Source organism: Drosophila ananassae, chromosome 3R (genome assembly GCF_017639315.1).
Source record: "Drosophila ananassae strain 14024-0371.13 chromosome 3R, ASM1763931v2, whole genome shotgun sequence".
Classification (NCBI taxonomy): domain Eukaryota; kingdom Metazoa; phylum Arthropoda; class Insecta; order Diptera; family Drosophilidae; genus Drosophila; species Drosophila ananassae.
Window position 1 is genome coordinate 6775128 of NC_057930.1, and position 25454 is coordinate 6800581.

Below are 25454 nucleotides of genomic sequence, written 5' to 3' on the forward strand. Positions count from 1 at the left end.
CAATGTTGTAAGTCTTTGATTGATTTGCAGAATTTTACATATTTTTTAGAGAAAAAGTCCAACTTTTTTAGATATATCTTATCTATATATATATATATCTTTTAGAAATGTTCATCAAAATAAAATCTTTATTTCACACTCATTTGGAATTAAACCACGTACACCTAAACCATCCAATATAGTAAAATTGCTATGCGCATTGGGCCCAACAATTGTAGTCTCGCCAGTTTCCCTCAAAATCCAAGGTACATAGGAAAAACAAACACAGAAAGTTTACTTTCAGACAGAACAGAAAAAATGAGCGGAAAACTCATCAGCCTGAATGGAGGTCGCCACGGGTGCAGTAAACGTGGCTAATGAATGCTTTTTGGCCCAGTGATGGTAGCTCTGTGTTTAATTTAATAACACGCACACACCCTCATCCCAGACACACACACAGAGGGACAGACTCGTTGAAATACGCTCTGCGAAAGGACAACATCGACATGTGTAGGAATCCACCACATACACATGTTGGCATATGCTCGTGTGCTTGTGTATTGAACAAATAAATTTGAAATGTTGACAACATTTTGTTGTTTGTTCATAAACGAGGCCATCGTCACCTGTGGGAGTGCACGTGCCACCACCGACCACCAGCGCACCACCCACTAGGGGACCAGCCACCAGTTCCATCTGAGCTACCAGAACGGCATCCCTCAGCAAGCCGTGGGGCAATAAAACTCGAAGCCACCGACAGCAGCGCAACTAGAGCTACTTTGCCCCATGGGACTCGGCAGATGGCATAAAAAGCAAAAACTTTCATATTACTGCCACATGACCATATACTTCTATGTACATAGCGGGACTACACCCATTCGTACGCACCCCACACCCACATCTACGCCCATTTCAAACCCATAAACTGTCATGTAAAATCCTAGCAACTTTCGTTTGCAATTTGCTTAAAGTTTATGGAATAGAAGATATTCTATAATAAAAAGTTCTTGTAAGGTGTACGGTCAATAATAACAGGTCTTACCAAATGAATAAAAAAACAGGCTATAGTGGCATCGAGAGGAGCAAAAGCTTATCCCTGCATATCCATATACAATCTATCTTGTTAATATTACAAGTCGCTCAAGAAAGAAAAAATTATATACATATGTGAAAATCCCGGTTTTTGGGACGAGGCATTTATTTATGAGAAGCTATTGCGATTTCTCCGAAAAAGCCAGTGGTAAAGCCCGTCAAACAAAAGTGTGGAACTGGGAAGTTTTTTGGAAACTATCGTATATTTTGGAACAAATTCGAAATACTTTTCAAAACAATACTGTCATATTTCTGGCATATTATATTCTAACTATAGGATAAACAAACGTATTTGTATGAAACTAAATTAAAATATATGCATCGCAAATTGATTTTTGTTTATTGTTTGTATACCATTAACCATTTTTTGCAGGCAAAAGACTAAAGAAAACAAAATTCGTATATAATAAAACTACATCAAAAAGAAAAATATGAATTTATTTGCGGGGTAGGCATTACAGTTACGAAGAGACACCCCTCCCTTTAAAAGAGCACCCCTCTCTTTAAAATTATTATGTGATGTACAGCTAAATCGATTATTTTTCGTCGACTGAGGTCCTTTATATCACACACGCCTTTAAAAGTAAGAATAAGGAATGCCAGCTTCTAATCAATTTCAAAGTCATTTAATACAAATTTTAGGTGCACCCGCCGCAAATGATTATCAAAATTAAATCCCATAAAAGGAACAAGGACAAAAACTTCTTATCGCCTCCCGCCATTCACACATTTAACCGCAGGACTCGCTTTGCTGACTTTCCAGCTGGGGGGAATATGGCGTTAGCAAATCACCAATCACGTTGCCACAGATCCTCCAGAAGGTAATGCTCCTTCATATCTCAACGTCACAACGGCATCGTCATCATTTTTCTGCGGCCAACGCAACGGCGATGACATTAACAGTTCTGCATAAATTTGCACCCGATAAAAATTTCAAATGTTTTCATCAAATCATTTTCGGGGCGGTGGCTCTTGGGAGGAAGTGGTGGATATGGCTTCTGGGATCTGTGTTCCGGGAGGTCTACGGGAATCAAGGCGAGTCGTCATCCATCATTAATGGAGCGCAGAAGGTCTGAAGGAGTTGAAATGGCAACTAAGCGACGCGGGCAACTGAGGCATCTTCGGGGTTGGGGTCAGACGTCATGGTTTTAGGGCTGTGGGCTCATGGGTCCGGGGTCGGAGGTCGGTCTGTTGGCGATGACATTACTTTTTAATGACTTTGACTTTCTGCAGCAATTGCTGTGCGTCTGGCACTCGCACCGCCATTGTTTCGTTTTATGAGCCTCATTGAAGACGCTGGGCGTTCGTTCAGATTTTATACTCTGTTTTTATTATTTTCCTTTAAATTTTCCTCGCCATTGTAGGGTTTTGATTTTCCGCATTTTTCAGGTTTTATTTGGCAAATTGTATGGAATGAATAAAAAGACTTTGTGAGTAATGATAACAAATTATTTTTAAACTGTGTATCTTAAATTACAAACGGAACTTAGTATTTAATATTCGCACTTCAAGTTTCGTCCTGGCAGGTTGTCCCAAAAAACCCAGTATTTTTTTGGCGCCCAGCGCGCTTATAGTATTGCTATCTGTTCCGGTAATATTTTTTGGTGTTCTTATCAGGGAATTTACTTGCATTTTAAATTTAAGTTTTTTCCGTGAACCAACAAACCGAAGTGCTTAAAAAAGTGGAATGTTTTTCCAGCTTTTTGTGTAAACTTTGGCGTCGTCGTCCATAAAACAACAAACTGGCAAGAGTTATATTGATTTCGCATGTTACAAGCAGGACAATATTTCACTAGGCGATAACAATCGACTTATTTATCCATTTTGCACCAGTCAATTAATTTCCCTTACACCATTATTTGATTACAAAAATAGGCACTTTAACCGCTGTATTGTTTTTTGGCCGGCCGGCATTGAATGCAACAATGCAATAAACAAATAAATGGCAACATAAATCAAAAGTCCAATTTAAATGCGGTAACTGAGCTGGACGGCAGGGCTTTCAAGGCAATTAAAGTGTTCGAACGGACCTTAAATCAGAGGGCAAGGCCCTACACATTGGACTTTTTTTGCCACGCCCCTGGAATCTTCAGACGAAGACTTAAACCGCCGTCCGCTGACGTCCGCCAATATTCATATAATATTTTCACATTGAAATATTTTCTCCTCATAAAAGAAAATTGACTGCGAAAATTGTTTTTTCAGAGGCGCTTGCAGCCTAACTGCCACCCGAACTCGCGCCTTTGTATGGTTCCCCACGCCACACCCCGCTAGTGCACACTTAAAGTTCTTTATTTTTGTGGGCGTGTGTGTCGGCGGCGCTTTGTTTACTTTTTTGCGTGTGCATTTTACGTTTTTATGCTTTATTTTGCATGCATCAGCGCGTTATTAAATTCCGCGCTCCGCATGGAACAAGTATCCTACCAAAACCCTCCATTCCGCCTTCTCATTTAACCGCGAGCTTCTTCTCCATAAAAACCAAAATGAAGGCGCAAGAACGCACAAGCCCAGAAGGTGCTCCTGGGAATCCTCGCGTTCAAATTGAGACGCCTTTTGCATGCTTTGATTTAAAAATGGAAATTTTGACGATTCCTTGGGAAATGTTTGTTTGGCTGTTGACTTTGGGTGTGGACTGACAATCGGAATTCTTAAGCTGGCTATCGATAGAGCTCAGGGCTGCCTGCGTAGTCGGGCTTAGTCAGAAGACGGCAACTCTGTTTTGAGCTCCTCTGCCGGACGTTTGGGTGCGCCACTTAAACTGTCCATAACAATTCGAATATTTTTATATATTTTTTTTTTAAAAACTTATAGTGCATATTTGTAGCACTTGCCATGACGGGGAGCGACACCTATGAGCCGCAGTTGGCGGAGGGTGGCGCCATCTATGAGAAAAGGTTTAGCGTAGGTATTGGGGGAGCGCCTGGAACAAAACGAATTCCGGTAGTTCGCCATTTGTGGACCCCAGGAGCCAGCCCGCCGAAAATCCGGCGTCGGTCCGCTTATGGGTATGGGTGGGATCATTCCCAAGCAAGATCTGCAACAAGCCAGACGTGTCAGCAAGGCGCTAAGCAGCAAAACCACGGGAGAAAAACCAACAATATTCGAAGATCCCGCCGGCAGTTGTGACAATTAATTTTGGGGACGCTCAAAGGCTCCCAATTGTCCACCGGCGTCAGTAAACCGAGTGTAGAGGTGGAAGTGGTGGCTCGAGGAAAACCCAGGGGTGAGTGTTTGAAGGGTCAGGGAAGAGCACTGAATCACGAATCAAAGTTTTAGCAGGCCGAGCAAAAGTCCGAGTGGACTATTCCGTGTCCACTATTAAAGAACTCCAGGTGGCTCAACTAAGGAAGTCCAACCAAAGGCGGACGGAGGAGCACCGAGGAAGGAGAAGAAATCCCGGCCTAAAATAGGCTAACCGCAGCAAGTTCGCTTCGAACCGAAGCTAGGTTCGAGCGAACGGAGGAGCGCAGAGGAGGCGCTAACCGCAGTGTAGCGCGATCTTCAAGAACGGGAGGGAGGAAAACATCGGAGGTGTCCCAGTAAAAGGTCCAGGCTGAATGGATATTCCAGCTTTGGATCCGGTCCGTAGTGTCCCTGGCCAGTGATTTCAAGGAGCCATATTAGAGAAGCAGTGTAAACCCAAAGTGAAATGGATAAGATTTAAGCAAGAAAAAAAACAAGAAAAAAATCGGAAGAAACCCGGGAAAAAAAAAAAGGTTTAAGGAAGCAAAGAAAAGTTTTAACGTAACGTTCCTAATGGCTTGATCGGGAAACAAGGCTAGTCAGAGGAAATTCAATGTCGCTTCAAATTGTGTTATTGTTTTCGTGGATTTATTTAATTGTGCCGCCCCAGTGGGGAATAATTTGTAAGGCATAAAAACTTTGTTTCAGCGACCCCCCCGAAAGCGCTTTCGTCGTGGGATGCAGCAAGGAGTTCTCAGTGAGTAAAACCGGCCAATTTGTTTTATGTGACAATTTTGTTTTGATTTTTAATCCTTGGTGTCCCGACCAATGCGGACTCTAAGAGTCACAAGTTTTCCTATGTGTTTTTGGTTCCTTTAATTTTTTTTTGTTTGGTTTTTAAAAGAAAAAAAAATAATTATTAATACCCAGTCTTTCACTTTGATTTACGTTGTTGATTCATAATTTTATTTAATTCTATCAATTTTAACTTGTGCTATTTGCTAAGCCAATTCTAAGCTGATATGTACGCCTTGATGTTTATTTACATTTATTTATTGAAATTTTATTAGCTTTAGTTCTTTTTATACGCATTTGCCATGATCCAATTTTATATGTATGTTCTATCGTAGGAATAAATATTTTATAATGTTTTAAACCATCAGTTTTATGCCGCAGCTAGCAGAGAGTAGGTAGTAGGAGTACCCATGGAAAGGGGCCGCTCGCAGGATGTGGAAAGCGAGCGATCATTGGTAGGGTGGGCACGCGAGAGTCGCCCCATGACACCTGGGTGACTCGTAAGTAAGGCGCAGGAAGGGAACCCCCCCCATCTCTCACCATCCTAGGATATCGGGACTCTTTCCGGAGAGTAGATATTTCGTCGCGAGCACGCATTTGAAGTTAGATCCCTACCTGGAGAGGCACCCTTGGGAACCGGCAAATAACACCCCCCTTGCCGACGAGCCGAAGCCGGATATTCCAGCGTGCGCTGGTTCCCAGGTTTTACCACCCGCCTCCGCCCATAGATGATTGTAGGAGTTCGTTACAATTATAATCATTTATAGTTATTAGGAATCATAATTTTTGGCGCCCAACTTTAAGGCCACATTTTTGTTGTGACCCAAGCTCCCGAAATCCTCAAACAATAGTAAGGATCAGGAACCAGGTGGTGGGCTATACAACCAAACATAGCCACGGTTGCCACCGGTTGCTATCAAACATGAGTATCTTGCCTACAGTAATGGTAAAACGCATAGGAACACAGAGTATGGAAATATTCTGTTCTCTGTCCACGTTAGACCTTACTAAAGGCAGAGAAAATAATCTTAATCCTAATTTAAAAAATTCCATATAAATATCCGCACCTGCTTAATCAAACGCTTAGGAAATGCAAGCGTATTTTGTCCTTGGACGAAACGCTTGACCACGGGTGATTAGGTCAGATGTGGGTATTTTTGTCATCAAAAGAAAAAAATATATATAAATGAAATATATTTAAAAGCAGGTTCGCGACATTCGAAGGGTATGCAGCGTTGGTCATCTTTTTATAAAGATTGCTGCAAACCACGATGGTCATCATAGCGAACATGCTTAGCTGCAAACGTAGAGAGGTGTTAAACGCAGGAATACAGGAAGAGGGGGATTATGCTAATGAGGCATTAGTGCAATTCCTTTACTTCGTCTGTCCGCGGTTTGCACTAACTGTCTTATTGTCGCAGACTTGCGATAAGCAGCCTTGCACAAAATTTTTTTTCGTTTTTTTCATATTCCCTATTCCTCAAGCCTAATCGCGCAAATTTGGGTTCTTATTGCTATAATCGAGCTATGCTTGCTGGCATTATTTTTATGATATTGTGAAATTTTATATCGGTAAATTTTATTTGTTTGTTTTTTTTGTTTTTTTAATGAGTGTTTGATGTTATCTAAAATTATATAAATTTTGTTTTACATTTTGTATGAGACTTATAATCTGCATTTATTTAATACTTTTACTTTAATTATATTTTAATATTTTAATTATTTAAAATCTGCTATTCATTGCTCTGTACAAGTAAAAGAGTTGTAGCCAGACAAGGGGAGCGCAACAGCAAGTGCAGGGTAGGAGAAAAAGGGTTCATTGACCCCAAATAGATAAGAATTGCAGGCAAGGTACAATTCTAGGTGTGAAAGAGAGAAACAAGAATTACATAATTTGGAGGTCGTTGACTTCTGGGATGTGATAATCATTCACAGCTGTTTTATTTACTGAGCCAATTCATTTTAATATTTATATTTATTAGTTTAGGAAATTAATTATTATTATTTATTTATTTATTTATATATTTATTTATTTATTTGATTGTTTATTTGTCGATTCATCTAATGTGGTTTATGGAGTGGTTAGAATTATATGGTGGTTCGTTTAATTAGGTTTTTTTGGTGAAAGTAGTCAGAAATTAAATTCAACAAGTTAGTGGGTTAACATGGACTCGTCAATTTTGGAAGCCGAGGGGCCTAATTCCTCCAAATGTGTGCTATGTGACAGGACATTGTCAAGCGCGCCGTTAGCCAAGGCTAGTTGTGGACATGAGTTTCATAAGACTTGTCTCCAGGCTCATGCTAAATCCAAGGGTTCGTGTCCAAAGTGCAAGACCGCCAAAGTTCCTATGTCATCGCAACCCCAAGCCACCCAACCGATAGCTCCTGAGCCTGCAGTTAATATGGCTCAAACCATAGAGGCGGTTGTCTCCCAGCAGTTGCGAGGGTTGCAAAATGAGTTGCTAACACAGTTAGCCGACCAAATGCGGCAACTGATTGAGGTCAATGTAGCAGCGCACCTTCAGCCAAACCGAAACAGCGAGTTTGCCCAAAACCCAGACCCCCGATCCGTGTCCTTCCGCCAACCAGATGAAGGGCCATCAATGTCGCGACCAATGTCAGCGTTCTCGAACTCAGATCTAGCGAACCGTCCGGATAAGGTGGGACATATTATAACCAGTTGGAAGCTGCGATTCAATGGATGCCCAGAAGGGTTATCTATTGATAACTTTCTATATCGCGTAGAAGCCTTAACCCACCAAACTTTGGAGGGAAATTTTTCGGTGCTCTGCAGCAACGCGAGCTTATTGTTCGATGGGAAAGCTCGAGAGTTCTACTGGAGATTCCACAGAACGGCAGACCATCTGAGATGGGATGAACTGACAAAAGCTCTACGAAAACAATTTCGAGATACCCGGACAGATGTAGATCTGCGAGAAGCAATCCGGGATCGAAAACAAAAGGAAAGGGAGAATTTTGATTCCTTCTACGACGGGGTAGTCCAGCTGACGGATTGTTTAGAGACCCCTATGACTGAAAAGGAGCTCATAGAAATCCTCAGAAGGAATTTGCGTCCCGAAATAAGACACGAACTTCTCAATTTAAGCATCGACTCCGTACAGCGTCTTAGGGATGTGTGTAGGCGCAGGGAAAGCTTCTTAGAAGACGTTAAGCGGAGTTATGGATACCAGAGACCAGCTCCGTTTCGCAAGCAAGTAGCAGAATTAGTCGAGGATATGGAACCCGATGATGCTACTGAGTTTTCGGCTGCAGAAATAATTGATGAGATAGATGCACTAGCATTAGTTTGTTGGAACTGCAGGAAGGAAGGGCACCGCTACCATGACTGCGAGGCAAAGAGAAAGATTTTCTGTTATGGGTGTGGCACCCCAAATACATATAAACCATCATGCAGTAAATGTCAAAAAAACGGGAAGGTGAACACACGGCCAAACCAGCAGTCGTGTGTTCCACGTCGAAATTTCGAAAATCAGGAGAAGCATTAAATTGTTTGGCCAATTTGTCCGAGTCCGTGATGTCACCAATGGCCAAACTGGCCCAGTCCGATGCCTCCATTGTGTCCGATCCGGTCGAATCAAATTCCCAAAGTACTATTTTCTGGCCGCAGCGGGTCAGGAATAATACCCTTCCGGAAATTTCACCCCCTAGAGTGGTTAAAAAGACCCCATCCCGAAGTGCCAAGCGTTTAAAAGATTTCTGGAAGACAGTCAAAACCATAAATGCCATTAGGCACAAATGTTCGGATAGACGGCCGTATGCAGAGGTTCGCGTGTTAGACCAAACGGTTTTAGGACTACTGGACACAGGAGCGTCAGTCAGTGTCTTAGGTGGGAAGTTGGCTGAGCACGTTATAAGAAAACGTATACCCTTTAAGCGTAGTTTCGGGCCGATCACTACAGCAGATGGTCACAAGCAGGATGTTATAGGGCGGATACGCAGTCCAGTAATGTACGAAAACAAAACAAAAGAAATAGAGTTCTTTATAATTCCTGCGCTTAGCCAAGACCTGTACCTGGGCATAGATTTCTGGTCCGCATTTGACCTTCTGCCACCAAGTATGGAAATAGCAGAATTAGAATCAGATTCGCATATCCTAGACGAGACTCAGAAGTTGGCCCTAGGAAAAGTAGTAAGAGAATTTCCCTCGTTTGCCATTTCTGGATTGGGGAAGACGAGCCTAATAGCGCATAGTATCGACGTAGGAGACGCAAAACCAATAAAGCAGAGGCATTTCCCAGTCTCTCCAGCTGTGGAAAAGCTTTTGTATGCAGAGGTCGAGCGTATGCTCAAACTAGGAGTAATAGAGGAGTCAGACAGTGCTTGGTCATCTCCAGTGGTCTTAGTGCAAAAACCCGGCAAGGTTAGGTTGTGCCTAGACAGTAGAAAAGTCAACGAAGTAACGAAAAATGATGCTTATCCATTGCCGCAAATTGACGGTATCTTAAGCAGACTTCCGAAGGCGAATTTTATAACCAGCTTAGACCTAAAAGATGCCTATTGGCAAATACCCCTAGATCCAGCATCGCGGGATAAAACCGCATTTACTATCCCTGGCAAGCCACTTTACCAGTATAAAGTGATGCCATTTGGACTGTCAAACGCACCGCAAACCATGACCAGGCTCATGGACAAAGTAGTGCCTCCAGAACTAAGGAACGAGGTGTTCGTCTATCTGGATGATTTACTGATTGTCTCCGGCTCTTTTGATAGTCATTTGAAGGTCCTGAGTGCGATAGCAGGTCGGATGAAAATGGCGGGATTAACTCTAAACGTGGAGAAAAGTAGGTTTTGCATGCGCAGTGTGAAGTATTTGGGGCACATTATAGGTGAAGGGGTGGTGCGAACCGATCCGGAAAAGGTGTCGGCAATGGTGGATTTTCCCTTGCCGAAGACGTTAAAGGCTTTACGACGGTTCTTAGGGATGGCTAATTGGTATCGGAAATTTATTAGTAATTTCGCTTCAGTAGCCGCGCCCTTGACAGATCTGTTAAAACCAAAGCAAAGGTTCGCGATGACCCCAGACGGACAGCTAGCGTTTGAGAAACTAAAAAAATTGTTAAGCTCGGCTCCGGTTTTGTGTAGCCCCGATTTCAGCAAGGCTTTCTCAATCCACTGCGATGCCAGTAGTACTGGCGTGGGAGGAGTTTTAGTTCAGAAGTCGGATGAAGGGGATGAATGTCCGATAGCCTTCGTTTCGAAGAAACTTAACAAAGCGCAGAGAAATTATACGGTAACTGAGCAGGAGTGTTTGGCGGCTATTATTTGTATAAACCGATTCCGCCCGTATATTGAAGGTCATCAATTCCAGGTGATCACCGATCATGCCTCGCTGAAATGGCTAATGGGTCAAAAGGATTTACACTCCCGATTAGGACGATGGGCCATTTCACTGCAGCGTTTTAAATTTCATTTCGACCACCGTAAGGGCAACCTTAATGTCGTTCCGGATGCGTTGTCACGAGTGCATGAAGAAGAAGTTGCTGCTTTAGATGCAAAACAGGGTCTTCTGATAGATGTAGAGTCACCGCATTTTCGAGATCCTGAGTATTTAAAATTGATGGAGGGCATCGCAGCTAATGCAGAGAATTTGCCAGACCTAAAAATTTCGGATGGGTTGCTCTTTAAAAGAACCGAGCATATAACAGGCGAGCCAATTCATGACAGTTTCTGTTGGAAGCTTTGGGTGCCTTCCCAACTTGTACCGGAGATTTTGAAAAAGGCCCATGATGACCCGTTGGCGTCGCATGGAGGTATCCATAAAACTCTGGAGCGGGTTCGGCGCTATTACTTTTGGCCGGGGCTGGTAAAAGATATCAAGGAATACGTGCAGGCCTGTGAGCTGTGCAAAACGACCAAAGCACCAAACCATACCTTGCGACCCCCAATGGGAGTTGCGCCCGAATCACAACGAGCATTCCAAAAGCTTTATATGGACTTCTTAGGGCCCTATCCTCGATCCCGAAGCGGTAACGTAGGGATCTTCATTGTTCTCGACCATTATAGCAAGTTCGTCTTTCTAAAAGCGGTAAAGAAGCTAACGGCTGACACCGTCGTTAAGTACCTACAGCAGGAATTATTCCATACCTTTGGAGTTCCTGAAAATGTAATATCGGATAACGGTTCACAATTTCGAGCAGAGCTGTTCCAGAAATTGTTGCGTGATAACAAAATTTCGCACACCCTCACAGCCGTGCACTCCCCTCAAGCGAACGCTTCAGAACGAGTCAACCGCTCAGTTATTGCCGCTATTAGATCTTACATACGGGAGGATCAGAAGGACTGGGATGAGCATCTCAGTAGCATTTGTTGTGCTCTCAGGTCCGCGGTACACTCAAGTCTAGGTACCACCCCGTATTATATGGTTTTTGGCCAACATTTTATGACCTCGGGGGCGACATACAAATTACTTAGGGCTCTGTCCTTATTGGACGACAAGTCGATAAGCTTTTCGAGGCAGGACTCCTTGGAGATTGTGCGGCAGCAGGCCTTGAAAGTAATGAGGAGACAACAGGAAAAGAATGAGCGAAATTATAATCTTCGCTCGAGATCGGTGGCCTACAGCGAAGGACAAGAAGTGTTCCGAAGAAATTTTAAACAGAGCAATTTCCAAACGGGCTATAATGCTAAGTTGGGACCAGCTTTTGTGAAGGCCCGAGTGAGGAGAAAGATAGGGAATGCCTATTATGAGTTGGAGGATCTACAGGGCCGGCTGATTGGGAAATATCATGCAAAGGACATTCGACAGTAGGATGTGCAAGTGCTGTGGTGATCATCCTTGGGAAATTGAAACCCCAAGTCTGATCTTGAGGGGGGAATATTTATTGTAGCACTTGCCATGACGGGGAGCGACACCTATGAGCCGCAGTTGGCGGAGGGTGGCGCCATCTATGAGAAAAGGTTTAGCGTAGGTATTGGGGGAGCGCCTGGAACAAAACGAATTCCGGTAGTTCGCCATTTGTGGACCCCAGGAGCCAGCCCGCCGAAAATCCGGCGTCGGTCCGCTTATGGGTATGGGTGGGATCATTCCCAAGCAAGATCTGCAACAAGCCAGACGTGTCAGCAAGGCGCTAAGCAGCAAAACCACGGGAGAAAAACCAACAATATTCGAAGATCCCGCCGGCAGTTGTGACAATTAATTTTGGGGACGCTCAAAGGCTCCCAATTGTCCACCGGCGTCAGTAAACCGAGTGTAGAGGTGGAAGTGGTGGCTCGAGGAAAACCCAGGGGTGAGTGTTTGAAGGGTCAGGGAAGAGCACTGAATCACGAATCAAAGTTTTAGCAGGCCGAGCAAAAGTCCGAGTGGACTATTCCGTGTCCACTATTAAAGAACTCCAGGTGGCTCAACTAAGGAAGTCCAACCAAAGGCGGACGGAGGAGCACCGAGGAAGGAGAAGAAATCCCGGCCTAAAATAGGCTAACCGCAGCAAGTTCGCTTCGAACCGAAGCTAGGTTCGAGCGAACGGAGGAGCGCAGAGGAGGCGCTAACCGCAGTGTAGCGCGATCTTCAAGAACGGGAGGGAGGAAAACATCGGAGGTGTCCCAGTAAAAGGTCCAGGCTGAATGGATATTCCAGCTTTGGATCCGGTCCGTAGTGTCCCTGGCCAGTGATTTCAAGGAGCCATATTAGAGAAGCAGTGTAAACCCAAAGTGAAATGGATAAGATTTAAGCAAGAAAAAAAACAAGAAAAAAATCGGAAGAAACCCGGGAAAAAAAAAAAGGTTTAAGGAAGCAAAGAAAAGTTTTAACGTAACGTTCCTAATGGCTTGATCGGGAAACAAGGCTAGTCAGAGGAAATTCAATGTCGCTTCAAATTGTGTTATTGTTTTCGTGGATTTATTTAATTGTGCCGCCCCAGTGGGGAATAATTTGTAAGGCATAAAAACTTTGTTTCAGCGACCCCCCCGAAAGCGCTTTCGTCGTGGGATGCAGCAAGGAGTTCTCAGTGAGTAAAACCGGCCAATTTGTTTTATGTGACAATTTTGTTTTGATTTTTAATCCTTGGTGTCCCGACCAATGCGGACTCTAAGAGTCACAAGTTTTCCTATGTGTTTTTGGTTCCTTTAATTTTTTTTTGTTTGGTTTTTAAAAGAAAAAAAAATAATTATTAATACCCAGTCTTTCACTTTGATTTACGTTGTTGATTCATAATTTTATTTAATTCTATCAATTTTAACTTGTGCTATTTGCTAAGCCAATTCTAAGCTGATATGTACGCCTTGATGTTTATTTACATTTATTTATTGAAATTTTATTAGCTTTAGTTCTTTTTATACGCATTTGCCATGATCCAATTTTATATGTATGTTCTATCGTAGGAATAAATATTTTATAATGTTTTAAACCATCAGTTTTATGCCGCAGCTAGCAGAGAGTAGGTAGTAGGAGTACCCATGGAAAGGGGTCGCTCGCAGGATGTGGAAAGCGAGCGATCATTGGTAGGGTGGGCACGCGAGAGTCGCCCCATGACACCTGGGTGACTCGTAAGTAAGGCGCAGGAAGGGAACCCCCCCCATCTCTCACCATCCTAGGATATCGGGACTCTTTCCGGAGAGTAGATATTTCGTCGCGAGCACGCATTTGAAGTTAGATCCCTACCTGGAGAGGCACCCTTGGGAACCGGCAAATAACACCCCCCTTGCCGACGAGCCGAAGCCGGATATTCCAGCGTGCGCTGGTTCCCAGGTTTTACCACCCGCCTCCGCCCATAGATGATTGTAGGAGTTCGTTACATATTTGCACTTGCAATATTGTAATAATTTCTATAGCTAATCTTTATATATATTTATTATTTTTATTTTATAATATGTGTTATTTTAATTTTTCCTTTCTTTGTTCCTTAATGTGTTGCAAAAAGATTTAATTTCTTTGTCCCTTAATGTGTTGCAAAATGATGACATTTCTCTGTCCCTTAATGTGTTGCAAAACGATGAAGATTTCTCCTATTCAATACAATTTAACATAAAAAGTTTAAAATTAAAGTTTTTAACGAAAAAATTTCCTAGTCTTTTTTATTCTGAATTTGGATTACGCATGTAAAAATATTCATCGACTATCTTGAAAAATTATTATGATTATAAATGATTATCGATCAATCGATAAATCGATGATTGCTCGAAATGAGTTGTTCCCAAACCTTAAGAAATGGGTCACTAATGGAAATTGGTCATTTTTCCGACCTTCTGAAAAACTTCTATTCGGAGGGCTTAAAAAACTTTAAAAACTTTAGACTTGTCAAGATAAAGTTGGTCGAACCTTATAAAATTTGGTAGATAGTTTGCCCAAAATGGAATCTGCATAAAGTCCCATTTTTCTATCTCAACCAACACCAAATTTATGTCATTTCCGATCAATCTATTGTAAGGCAGCTATACGATATAGTTGACCGATCCTGGCCATTCTGGGTATATACTGCGTGAAAAGGAAAGAAGGATGTGTGCAAAGTTTGAAATCGATAGCTTTAAAACTGAGAGACTAGTTGACGCACAAACAGGTAATCCTGATCAAGAATATAAATACATTAAGAGTCTGAGATGTCTCCTTCACTGCTTTTCACACTTTTGACAACAAATTATAATACCATATGCAAGGGAATAAACATTATAACCATTACAGTCCCAGCTCTTTTCGAATCGAGCTCAATGAGTATCGACAGAATGCTGAGCTTCGGTTTCTGCTAAACGCTACAGTGCTGGGGCTCGTGCCAGCAAGGATGTGACAGGACCAGTTGAACTAACAGAAACTCCTTCTGGAAATGTTAACCGTTAGAACAGTTTTCCTCCTGTTGTTAAAAGGGGCGTAATGGTATGTATGTAACGGCAATGTAACGGCAAATCTTACCAGAATGCTAATAACAGAGATGGGAAGCAAGTTCTGTTAAATCGACTGTCGTCAACGGAACCTGCTAGCGTTGTTTCTTGCTATAAGGCAATTTCACTAAAAAAGTGTGGGAAATCTTTAAAATTATAAACCAATTACGCCGCCCAATTTCAATTTATTTTGATTATTGACTATAAAGGCAGGTGATGGATGTTCACCTTTAAACCCTGTCGACAAATTTGCAATAAACTCTGGGTTTCAGTGCAGCTCGATAAACACATGAAATGCAATTCATCATTCCCACACACATGGGGATAATCCACACGGTAGAGCGGAAGCAGGAGGTATGAATAGGGATGCAGATGGATTTTAGTGGGTGGACCGAATCCTTTTAAAGGACTCGTCCCACGCCAAAAACGTCCCATTAACAGGATCTCAATGCACAAAAATACAGCCCGCTGGCTGATGGCTGGAGCCAAAAAGCGAATGTCAACACTATCAATCATCGCTTTGACAGTTTGAGTGCTTGTTTTAGTATTTGTGCTTTTGATTATGTGACGCACCCACCCACCACACACATGCGAGGCGCATCAATTGATTCACTTACAACAAATTGTTTGCAGTGAAACACGTGGGCGTGGCGTGGTCCCGAGGATACCTAATACCTATGTATGTATTTATGTACCATACGGATGTGCGGGCATAGGAAGAACACTTGATTGATGGAGCCACCGACCTAAGCTATTTTAAATTAGCAAATTGTACATATGTGCGGAAGCACAGTTGAGCCGAAGCTAAATATCACGAAGATTACCGACAGGTTGACCGGGCCATTTTTATTAACATTTTTTAATTGTTAATTTATTCAAAAGTAATATTTTGTATGCCTCCGCACGACAAAACAGAAGTACCATTTTCATGTAATCAAGAACACGACGTGTGTTCGAAAGAGAAGATGAATTTCTAAATAAAGCTGGTACACTCCTTCTACGATATGAATAGGGCAATTTGATTTTGAAATAAATGCACAATTCAAACGTCTAAATTTATACGAAAATATTTCATTTAATACTGTTTCATTATAATACTAATGAATATTTAATGTAGGTTTGTGACCTACAAATTTGTATAGGTCTTCGTTCAGAATAAACTATTTTGGGATCTATTGGTAGCCCAGAAACAGGTCCCCTAATTTTCTGGTGATTAATTTAATTTTAATGAACAAAATGAATTTCCAACAAACAAAATATCTAAACAAATCAAAAAAAAATCAAAACCTATCGTGATAGGACTGCAAATGGATTGGGCCTGGCTCGAAAAGATGTAAGCTGGCGCTGCTTGAGGTAGGCCTCTCGCTCCAACCTCTGGCGCTCCGTCTCCAGCTCTCGGCGCCTCGTCTCCTGCATCCTGGAGCTTTTCTGGTTGTAGAGACGACGCGCCTGGACGCGCAACTCAGAAGAAAGGTTGAAGGGCTCAACCTTTACTACATATGAGTGGGAGCGATGATTCTCCGGTTTCAGATGAAGCCGCGAGCTTAAAGGAATAGCCTTCGCCTTCGGAGCCTGGCGGCGATGAAGCTCGTCCTCCAGTTGGCGCTCCTTCCTGAGCTGCTCAACCCTTTTTCGGCGCTTAGCTTCCATCTCCTGGGAATTCCTGAGTACGTTGGGAGTCACTGGATGGGTGACACGGTGTACAACCACCTTGATCGCTTGCCGTTCGTGTACTAGACGAAAATCCGGCATTGGCCGACTGCGGAATTCACGCTGCTTTCTCTCCTGCTCCTTCTGCTGTTGGATCAGTTTATCCTTGCGCTCCGAATAAATGCCCATAAAGTTATAAGCCTTGCAAAGAAATACATAATGAATTTTGCTCTCTAAAATTAACTCTTGTGTTCAAACTCATAAAACAAAGAATTAAAAGGAACCAAATTATCTAGATACGTACCTGCGGTGGAACCTTCGTTGACATGCTGGGGTTTCTAGACCTAGTGTTACACACATCGTGTTTGGGACCAAGCCTTATTTTCTCCGAAACTTTAAACCTTTGGAGGGCATTGCGAGATTCTATGTTGGTTGACTCCACCGGTTGACGCTGCTGCTTGAGGACATCGGAGCTACCCTTGTTCTTGTCGAAAAACCCCAGGACCCCCTCTAGATCACTCTTTCGGTTAATATTACTCCACTCCGGGAAGCCAACATCCGCCCTTTTGTATTCCGTTTCAAAATTCGACATGGTAATATCATATATGAATGTGATATGTTGCGATGGGGATCGCTTGAAGGGGTGATTGTAATGTTGAATATCGGAATCTCCAGCCACAATCATTTCATAGCATACTAGTTTTCCGGATCCCAGAAAGCATGACATGAATTGGGGCGAATGTTCTTTAAACATGCTTGGTGGTCCGCTTCCCAGTCCGCCAGCTTCAAGTATGCCTGCAGTTAACGACTGCCCATGAGCCGCGCTGCATTTAAAGGAACGAGGGATGTCCGTCAGTTCACATTGTCAGTTTTCTGTCCAACTGTCTGTCCCCGTCAGTCCGGGACGTCTATGTGGTGTCAATTTGATTGCAAAGGTAATTCAAATAATCTCATCATATACAATCAAGCTGTCTACCCGACTGTTGGTCCTTCACCGTCCCAGCATTCATCCCATTCGCATCCACACCCTCAACCACCCCAACTTCCTGACTCCCCATTCTCCGACAAAATGGAAACTTCAAAGCTAGCACTGCAAATAAATCAAATTAAATTTAACATTTTTCCCTTTGCCTCAGAGTGGAGGTGAAATTTAATTTTCAGCAACTGATTTCATTGAATTTTATTAAAAAGGTGCTGAATAATTAAATTTATTAAGAGTTGGAATATAAAAGTGCGAACAGAGTTTCTTTTTTAAGCCAATGTTTTAAACAACATTGGTAACTGAACAAACAAAATAAACATGCATCGGATTAATTAAATAGGAATTTCAACATGCAAACACAAATAAAAATGATCATTCAAAGGGGCTGGTTTCGGCAAACTTTGGTATACTTCTTTTGTTTTTTTTATTATACCCTTGCAGAGGGTATTATAATTTTGGTCAAAAGTGTGCAACGCAGTGAAGGAGACATCTCCGACCCTATAGTCTCTCAGTTTTAAAGCTATCGAGTTGAAACTTTGCACACACCCTTATTTCTGTTGCAGGCAGTATATAAGTCGGAACGGCCGGGATCGGTCGACTATATCCTATAGCTGCCATATAACTGATTGATCGGAAATGCCATAACTTTGATGCCATAACTTTTTTTTTAAGTTAGAGGGTTGGGACTTTCCACACATGTTATATTTGACCAAAATATCTTGTGTACAAAATTTCACAAGGATCGGCCGACTATATCCTATAGCTGTCATAGAACGATCGAAATTGGCATAACTTTGGTGTTTTTTAAGTTAGAAAGATGGGATTTGGTACAGATTCTATTTTGGGAAAAATAATTCAATATGCCAAATTTCATAAGGATCGGCCGACTATATACGATCCGCTACATATCTAATAACACAGGCCAACAGCAAAAAATCTCCACGCATTATTTTACCTGCTCCATAATCTTTAGGATCCCCTGAACCAAAATCCAGAACAAACATAGGTTCTATCACCCACAGTTTCCGCGGTACACCTAAGAGAAGTTGATCAAATTTTACCATATATTGAATTATGTAGCCCATGTAATTGCATTGACCATCATTGTTTCTAGTGTATATCATTTTTGAAATGTAGTTGTACCAACTAAAATTAAAAAATGGTATCTGGCAGTTACCATATCTTTGGAATACTCATCCCAAGTTGAAATCTCAGATTTTCTACATTAATTTTTGGTCTTGTATGATTTTTCCCCAAACATTTTTCTATGGAAGATTTTTATTTTCTTATTAAAATCAGTAGATCATACCATGTTTTAATTTTAGATTTAAGGAAAAACTCGAAATAATTTTATTGAATTTATTATGGGGTGTTAAACAATATTTTCTTCAATTAAATTGGAGTTTTTAATCTCCTATTTTAAAAAAGTCACGGCTATCTAAAACTTTTTCTATGCATCTATTGTTCAGCTTGTTTAGTAAAACTTTACAGAAATTGTAGACAGCCTTGACTTTTTAAAAATATGAGATTAAAAACTCCAATTTAATTGACGAGAATATTTTTTAACCACCTATAATAAATTACATAAAATTATTTCGAGTTTTTCCTTCTATCCAAAATTAAAACATGGTATGATCTACTGATTTCAATAAGAAAATAAAAATCTTCCATAGAAAAATGTTTGGGGAAAAATCATAGAAGACCAAAAATTAATGTAGAAAATCTGAGATTTCAACTTTGGATGAGTATTCCAAAGATATGGTAACTGCCAGATACCATTTTTTAATTTTAGTTGGTACAACTACATTTCAAAAATGATATACACTAGAAACAATGATGGTCAATGCAATTACATGGGCTACATAATTCAATATATGGTAAAATTTGATCAACTTCTCTTAGGTGTACCGCGGAAACTGTGGGTGATAGAACCTATGTTTGTTCTGGACTTTGGTTCAGGGGAGCCTAAAGGTTATGGAGCAGGTAAAATTATGCGTGGAGGAAAAAAAAAGTTGGAAATTGTCGGCCTGTGTAATTTAAGATGCGTGGCGCCACCTAGCGGACTGCGACTGAACTGCAAGGGTATATCAACTTCGGCTCCGCCCGAAGTTAGCTTTCCTTTCTTGTTTTTGAATTATAATTATTTTCTGAGTTTTATTTTTTGATCAACAAATAATAAATATTTTTGAGTTCGATTCTTAGATAAAATATATTGTGATTACACAGGCCGACACTTTTCAAATATTTTTTCCTTCCCGAAATTAAATGCTCCATAACATTTAGGGTCTCCTGAACCAGAACAAACATGGGTTCCTTCACCCACAGTTTCCGCGGTACACCTAAGAGATAAAATTAATCAAATTTTACCATAAAAATGGTATCTAGAAGTTACCTTTACCCTATCTTTGGAATACTCATCCAAAGTTGAGTTAATTACTTATTGAAAAAAAAATAAAAAATTGTAATATTAAAATTTATGGTGGAAATGAATATCCCTCAAGGAGAAAATGGTATAATTGTCGCTATTTTATAATAGCATAAAATATTATAAGTCAATGATTTTTTCGATTTAAAATGATAAAGTAATCATTATTTTCAATCCCTGTTTTAAACAAATCGAATTGTTTAAAACAAGAAACGAAAGCTTACTTCGGGCGGAGTCGATGTTGATATACCCTTTCAGTTAGGTAGCAGCTTATATTATTATATCTATATCCATCAAATCAATTTTCTAATATAAATGTTCGAAACAGCCCCAAGCATCTTAACAAATAGCAAGGTTGTGCCATTCCCGATTTCTCAGTTATATGGCAGCTATAAGATATAGTCGACCAATTTATGAAATTTGGCAGATTGGATTAAGTTGCCCAAAATGAAATCTGTACGAGGTCGACCGATCCTTATGAAATTGTAGATAAGATATCGTGGCCAATTATAACATGTGTAGAAAGTCCCAACCCTCTAACTTGAAAACCACCAAAGTTATGACATTTCCGATCAATCAGTTATATGGCAGCTATAGGATATAGTCGACCGATCCCGGCCGTTCCGACTTATATACTGCCTGCAAACAAAAGTTTTGGAAAGTTATAACTCGATAGCTCTAAAACTGAAAACTAGTTTTCGTAGACAGACAGACGGACATGCTCATATCGACTCTGGAGGTGATCCTGATCAAGAATATATATATTCTTAGGATTCTTATTTATTCAATTCTATATATTAGGTGGTCGAGCAATTAGCGAAAAGCGTCTCATCTAATGGCGCCATTAGCATTAATTTGGCTTATTTATCACCTCGGGTTCGCACTCCGAGATGGAAAAGTTTGCAAAACAACATATTTTTTTGATTAACCAAAACAAGTTGTCGGAAACTCGGCCAGTGATGGGTGGGCAGGCATTTGCCGTAATCCAGTGGAGCTCAAGGAGCTGACTACTTTCCGAGCAAATCCGACTCCAGATTAGGAACTATGTAAATATGTATCTGTGCGGGACAGTCCTCACATGTGCGATGGTAACTTTTAAAAGCCCTCCAGAAACCCGACAATGCGTACAAAATAAAAGTTGGCCGCCCATCTCAGATAAACATTAGAAGAGAAAAAGTTAACAATGGGGGAAAGCAAGTTGGAAGTATCTGCAGAAACTTACCGACTGATAAACGTACCTCACAAACAGAGGGCCGGACTTATCCTCCAAAAACTTGCCGCAAAACCAAACTCGTCCTTCTATCGCTGCGATAATTGCTCCTTTAACTAGAGAACTCCTTCTTTTTTCATTCACTCGCCCAGAAGTGTATGGCCCTTGATTAGTTTGTAGGTGGAGTTGGGGCAGAGGGCGGTCTTTGTGTATTATCTTTCAGTTTGCAATTAGTGGCTCATTTAAAAGAGATTTTCTGCAGCGACTTTTGCTGATTAGACAGGGTCCAGTTGCAGGGCGGGTCAAAGGTCCTGGGGTCGGTGTTACAGAATGATTGAAATTTGAGCCGAAAGGATACAGCACGTGGCAGAGAGTTTGCCGGGGACAGGATGAAAGGGAGGCAAACAACGCCGCCAGCCATGCGAACAGGTTCGCCGTGCCAAACATTAAACGCTACGACTTTGCCTTCCATCGCATTCTTCTCGAATCATTTAACCCGAGCGCAATTTTCATAAAACGAAATTATTAAAATTGTTTATTCGGGTTTGGCAATGTGAGAACACTCATATGTGCCCATGTGTGTCCTTGCTGTTGTGTTGATACTGTGGGTTGGATGGGGTGTTTCTATGTGACCGTGAGTATCTGTGTGCGCATTCTGCTCTGGCAAACGCGACCCAAACACATTAAGCTACTAGCAGAAATTATTATTGAGCAGTTACCCGAATTGAACACCAAACTTTACAATGGAAAGGCTTCTTAAAATATGGAAAAGATAAAATGCCCTTAAATAATGGTCGTTAAAAATAATGATAAAATAGTCGTTAAAATATGATCGTTATTTTCAATGGCACTGTCAGTTATAATTGTTAATAAGATTAAAAAAATTAATTGAAAAATTTAGTAAATTTTTATAAAAATATGTATATACATATGTATTTATCTATAAACAATATACTCCAAAATGAATACCATCAAAATACTACTTAATTTTTTTCCAACTTCCATATTACTTTCAGGACAACATTTTTCAGGAAATATGAAAATTACACGTCAGAAAAATGAATTAAACACTTTTATTTATGGATGTGCTTATTTCGGACGGGGAATCGAACAAAATGCAAACAAATGCAATCGAATTGCGGACTTCGATGCCTCGGAACGAAATGTGTCTGTCAGGCCATCAATTAATGAATTGCGACGGCGACCATATGTCAATCATAATTATTGATTGTCCATTACGAGCTTAATTTATGCATGCCATTCCCAAAGTGTTCGTGCTGAAAGGCGATAAAGAATCGATTAAAATGTTTGTTGGGGACATCAATTCAGCGGAATCGGAATTGGAATATTGTGTCCCGCAGGCACTCCCTCGCAGCGGAATCCGTGAGGTGTTGACATTAGCGATATCTTACATACTGTCTCAGTATCTATTTCGGATATTTATGACACTGCCGGGACTGGGGCTGTTTATAGCATTAATTGTCACCAGCGTCGTTTGGCACGTTGGACGGCGAAATGCAAATTTAATTTGTTAGCCCTGTCGTCTGCCCAGCCGGTCAGCTCGCCATCCCGCTAACTTACCGGGCTCAATGCCAAAGGCCGAACAATGTGCGCGTTTCTTATCGCACGTCAGCAGCAGCAGAAGCACGGCGTTTCGTTAGTCCCACATGTCCTGGCATATCCTTACTGCCAGGAACCCCAGCACTGTGGCGTCCAGCTGAAACCGGATCCAAAGCCGAACCCGACTTGCTTACTTGACGCAACAGCAGACCAATAAACAAAAGCATTAAACCCATAAAACAGGGAACATGGCACTCTCGAGAATTAACACTACATTATTCACAATGCAATTTCGAAACAAGCGAAATGGCAGCCATCCCTAGAGTTCGAAGAGCGATTACTCTTTGATACTCAAATATTTGTTCCAAATGTTGTTTTCTATAGCAATTAATAATAGTTTAAATATAATAATGATACAATTACTTCGAAAATACTGTTTGCTTGTTTGACTCTAATATGTGTTATTACTTATTAAAAATTATGTAATAATTATGTAACGAAAATTAAATTATTCGTTATATTAAACGAATTATTTATTAAAATGTGTGGGGAATAATTCTATATCACTATACTTTCGATATAGTTTCTATTAATATCTTATACAATAAATTTAAAAAACATCGAATTTTCATTTAAAATTAAGCATTAATTTATAAATTTAGTTTAGAAATTAAAAAATAGAAAACTTATCAAAATAAAAAAATGATTGCTTTTATGTTCCTCTACTTTAGTCCATATCCCATATACCCCACAATCCCTTGGGTAAATTTTACAAAAAAATGTTTCAACTCGATGCGGCAACGTCCGATGCGACTCGAAATACGAATGCATATGGATATAGTGGTGTGGCATTTTGTTTTTAAATGTGTTTGTGTGAGTGGAAGAGTGGGTGGGCTGACCCACATGGGAGCCGTTTTTGTGGCTGCCCCACTTGCCTCTGTTCGGAGCGGGACTTTCGCGTTTCGAAGTTGTCTTCCTGCGGGTCGGACACGGGATTGGGCTGCACCTTTCGTCTTTTTCCTTTTCCATTTATTAAAAAATGTGAAAAATTAAAAATATTGTACGCGTGCTCACACCACAGCGTCCGGAGCTTCACTGTTGTCCTGTGATACTTTGCCGTGTTCCTTTTATGCATATTTCCCACAACACATTTTCGAGTCGAGGCAGTCGCGCTTAAATCATCCAAAAGGGGGCCGGGGCTATAGTTAGTTCGCCGCCGAAGTTGGGCTTATCCCATCAGCATCAGAGGTGCAAACGCACCACCACCTACGCCCACCTCACCCCATCCCTTCGTGATTTATGTTCAGAGTTTGCGTTCATTTATCATTACAGTTGAAAGCATTGCCGCTTGGTCCTTGTTTTGTTTCTTGTTTCATATCTTTTTTAATATTGCACAATATGCACGGCAGCCGTGGAAGAGTAATACTTTTAATACGAGCCATTTTTTGTTGTTTTTTTCTAGGTGCTTATCAACGGCTTTTACCATTTTCTTTTTAAACAATACCAATCGAAGTGTCATAGGTACAAATAAAAAATTTTTTTTTCGAAAACAATAAATTTAATGCAAAGCAAAAATAAAATACCTAAAGCTGCATAAGCTATTGTCAAACTTGCATTGGTTGGCTTTGATTTTCCGTAAAACAAGGAAGCACGGCGATGGTGGAATTTTTCGAACATTTGGTACCCATTACTTAGTAGTAGTAATATGATGCCACAAAATATTTAATTTAGGTTTTTAAAAAATTCCAACTACGCGTCTCATGAACAACCAAAGGTTTAAGAAGATGCCATCCTTGACAGATGACACCAAAACTCTTTTTTTTTAACTCCATCCAGGTTTTGACATTCAAGAAGGTGGAATAATTAAAAACCTTTCCAAAGACGTGAAGAGTTTTTCGATAGCTTCAGTGGTTCTAAAGTTATACATACGTATTTTTAATTTACAAAGTTTTTGGAATTTGGTGAGTTTAAAAATTTTAAATAAAAATTTGCGCAAAATTTTTTCGTAGTTGTGGGAAACCAAATTGTTTAAACAAATTTAAAGATAAACCCCTATCCTTATGAGAGTTTCACTGTATAATAAATTATTACAAAACAAGAAAGGAAAGCTAACTTCGGGCGGAGCCGAAGTTGATATACACTTGCAGTTGAGTCGCAGTTCGCTAGGTGGCGCCACGCATCTTATATTATTATATATATAGCGGATCGTATATAGTCGTCCGATCCTTATGAAATTTGGCAAATCAGATTATTTTGTCCAAAATAGAATCTGTACCAAGTCCCATCTTTCTAACTTAAAAAACACCAAAGTTATGCCAATTCCGATAGTTCTATGACAGCTATAGGATATAGTCGGCCGATTTGTACATAATTTTTTGTACATAAGACTAGTTTGCGTAGAAACAGACAGACAGACAGACGGACATGCTCATATCGACTCAGGAGGTGATCCTGATCAAGAATATATATACTTCATAGGGTCGGAGATGTCTCCTTCACTGCGTTGCACACTTTTGACCAAAATTATAATACCCTCTGCAAGGGTATAAAAATATCTATCTGGGGACTAAAATGTGTCCACCAGCCCCACATTTTACTTTCACCCTAATTTCTCCCAAACCAAATAACTTTTGGAAAATTTTTGGACATTATCTAATTTAAAAAAAATTATCTAATTAAAACAATACCTTTCTATTGGTATATAATTAATTTAGATCGGTTGCCTACAGAAAATTATTATTTCTTCGGCT

General features: G+C 40.7%; 1 protein-coding gene and 1 long non-coding RNA gene across 3 annotated transcripts; one reads left to right on the forward strand and one right to left on the reverse strand.

The window, feature by feature from the left end:
* The first annotated feature begins 3913 nt into the window (after window positions 1–3913).
* On the forward strand, window positions 3914–13653 carry LOC26515515. 2 transcript variants are annotated; one of them, XR_004310511.2, is made up of 3 exons: window positions 3914–4294; window positions 4348–5011; window positions 12927–13653. It is a non-coding gene; the product is annotated as an uncharacterized LOC26515515 (long non-coding RNA). The 2 variants fall into 2 exon arrangements; XR_004310510.2 differs by having other exon boundaries at window positions 3916–4294; window positions 4351–5011.
* Window positions 13654–16081: 2428 nt separating this feature from the next.
* On the reverse strand, window positions 16082–17229 carry LOC6503295 (targeting protein for Xklp2 homolog). The gene is made up of 2 exons (XM_032453308.2): window positions 16832–17229; window positions 16082–16728 (listed from the first exon to the last, which is right to left on the reverse strand). The coding sequence occupies exons 1-2, from the start codon at window positions 17210–17212 to the stop codon at window positions 16165–16167; spliced, it is 945 nt and encodes a 314-aa protein (XP_032309199.1). The 5' UTR covers window positions 17213–17229; the 3' UTR covers window positions 16082–16164.
* Window positions 17230–25454: the final 8225 nt, after the last annotated feature.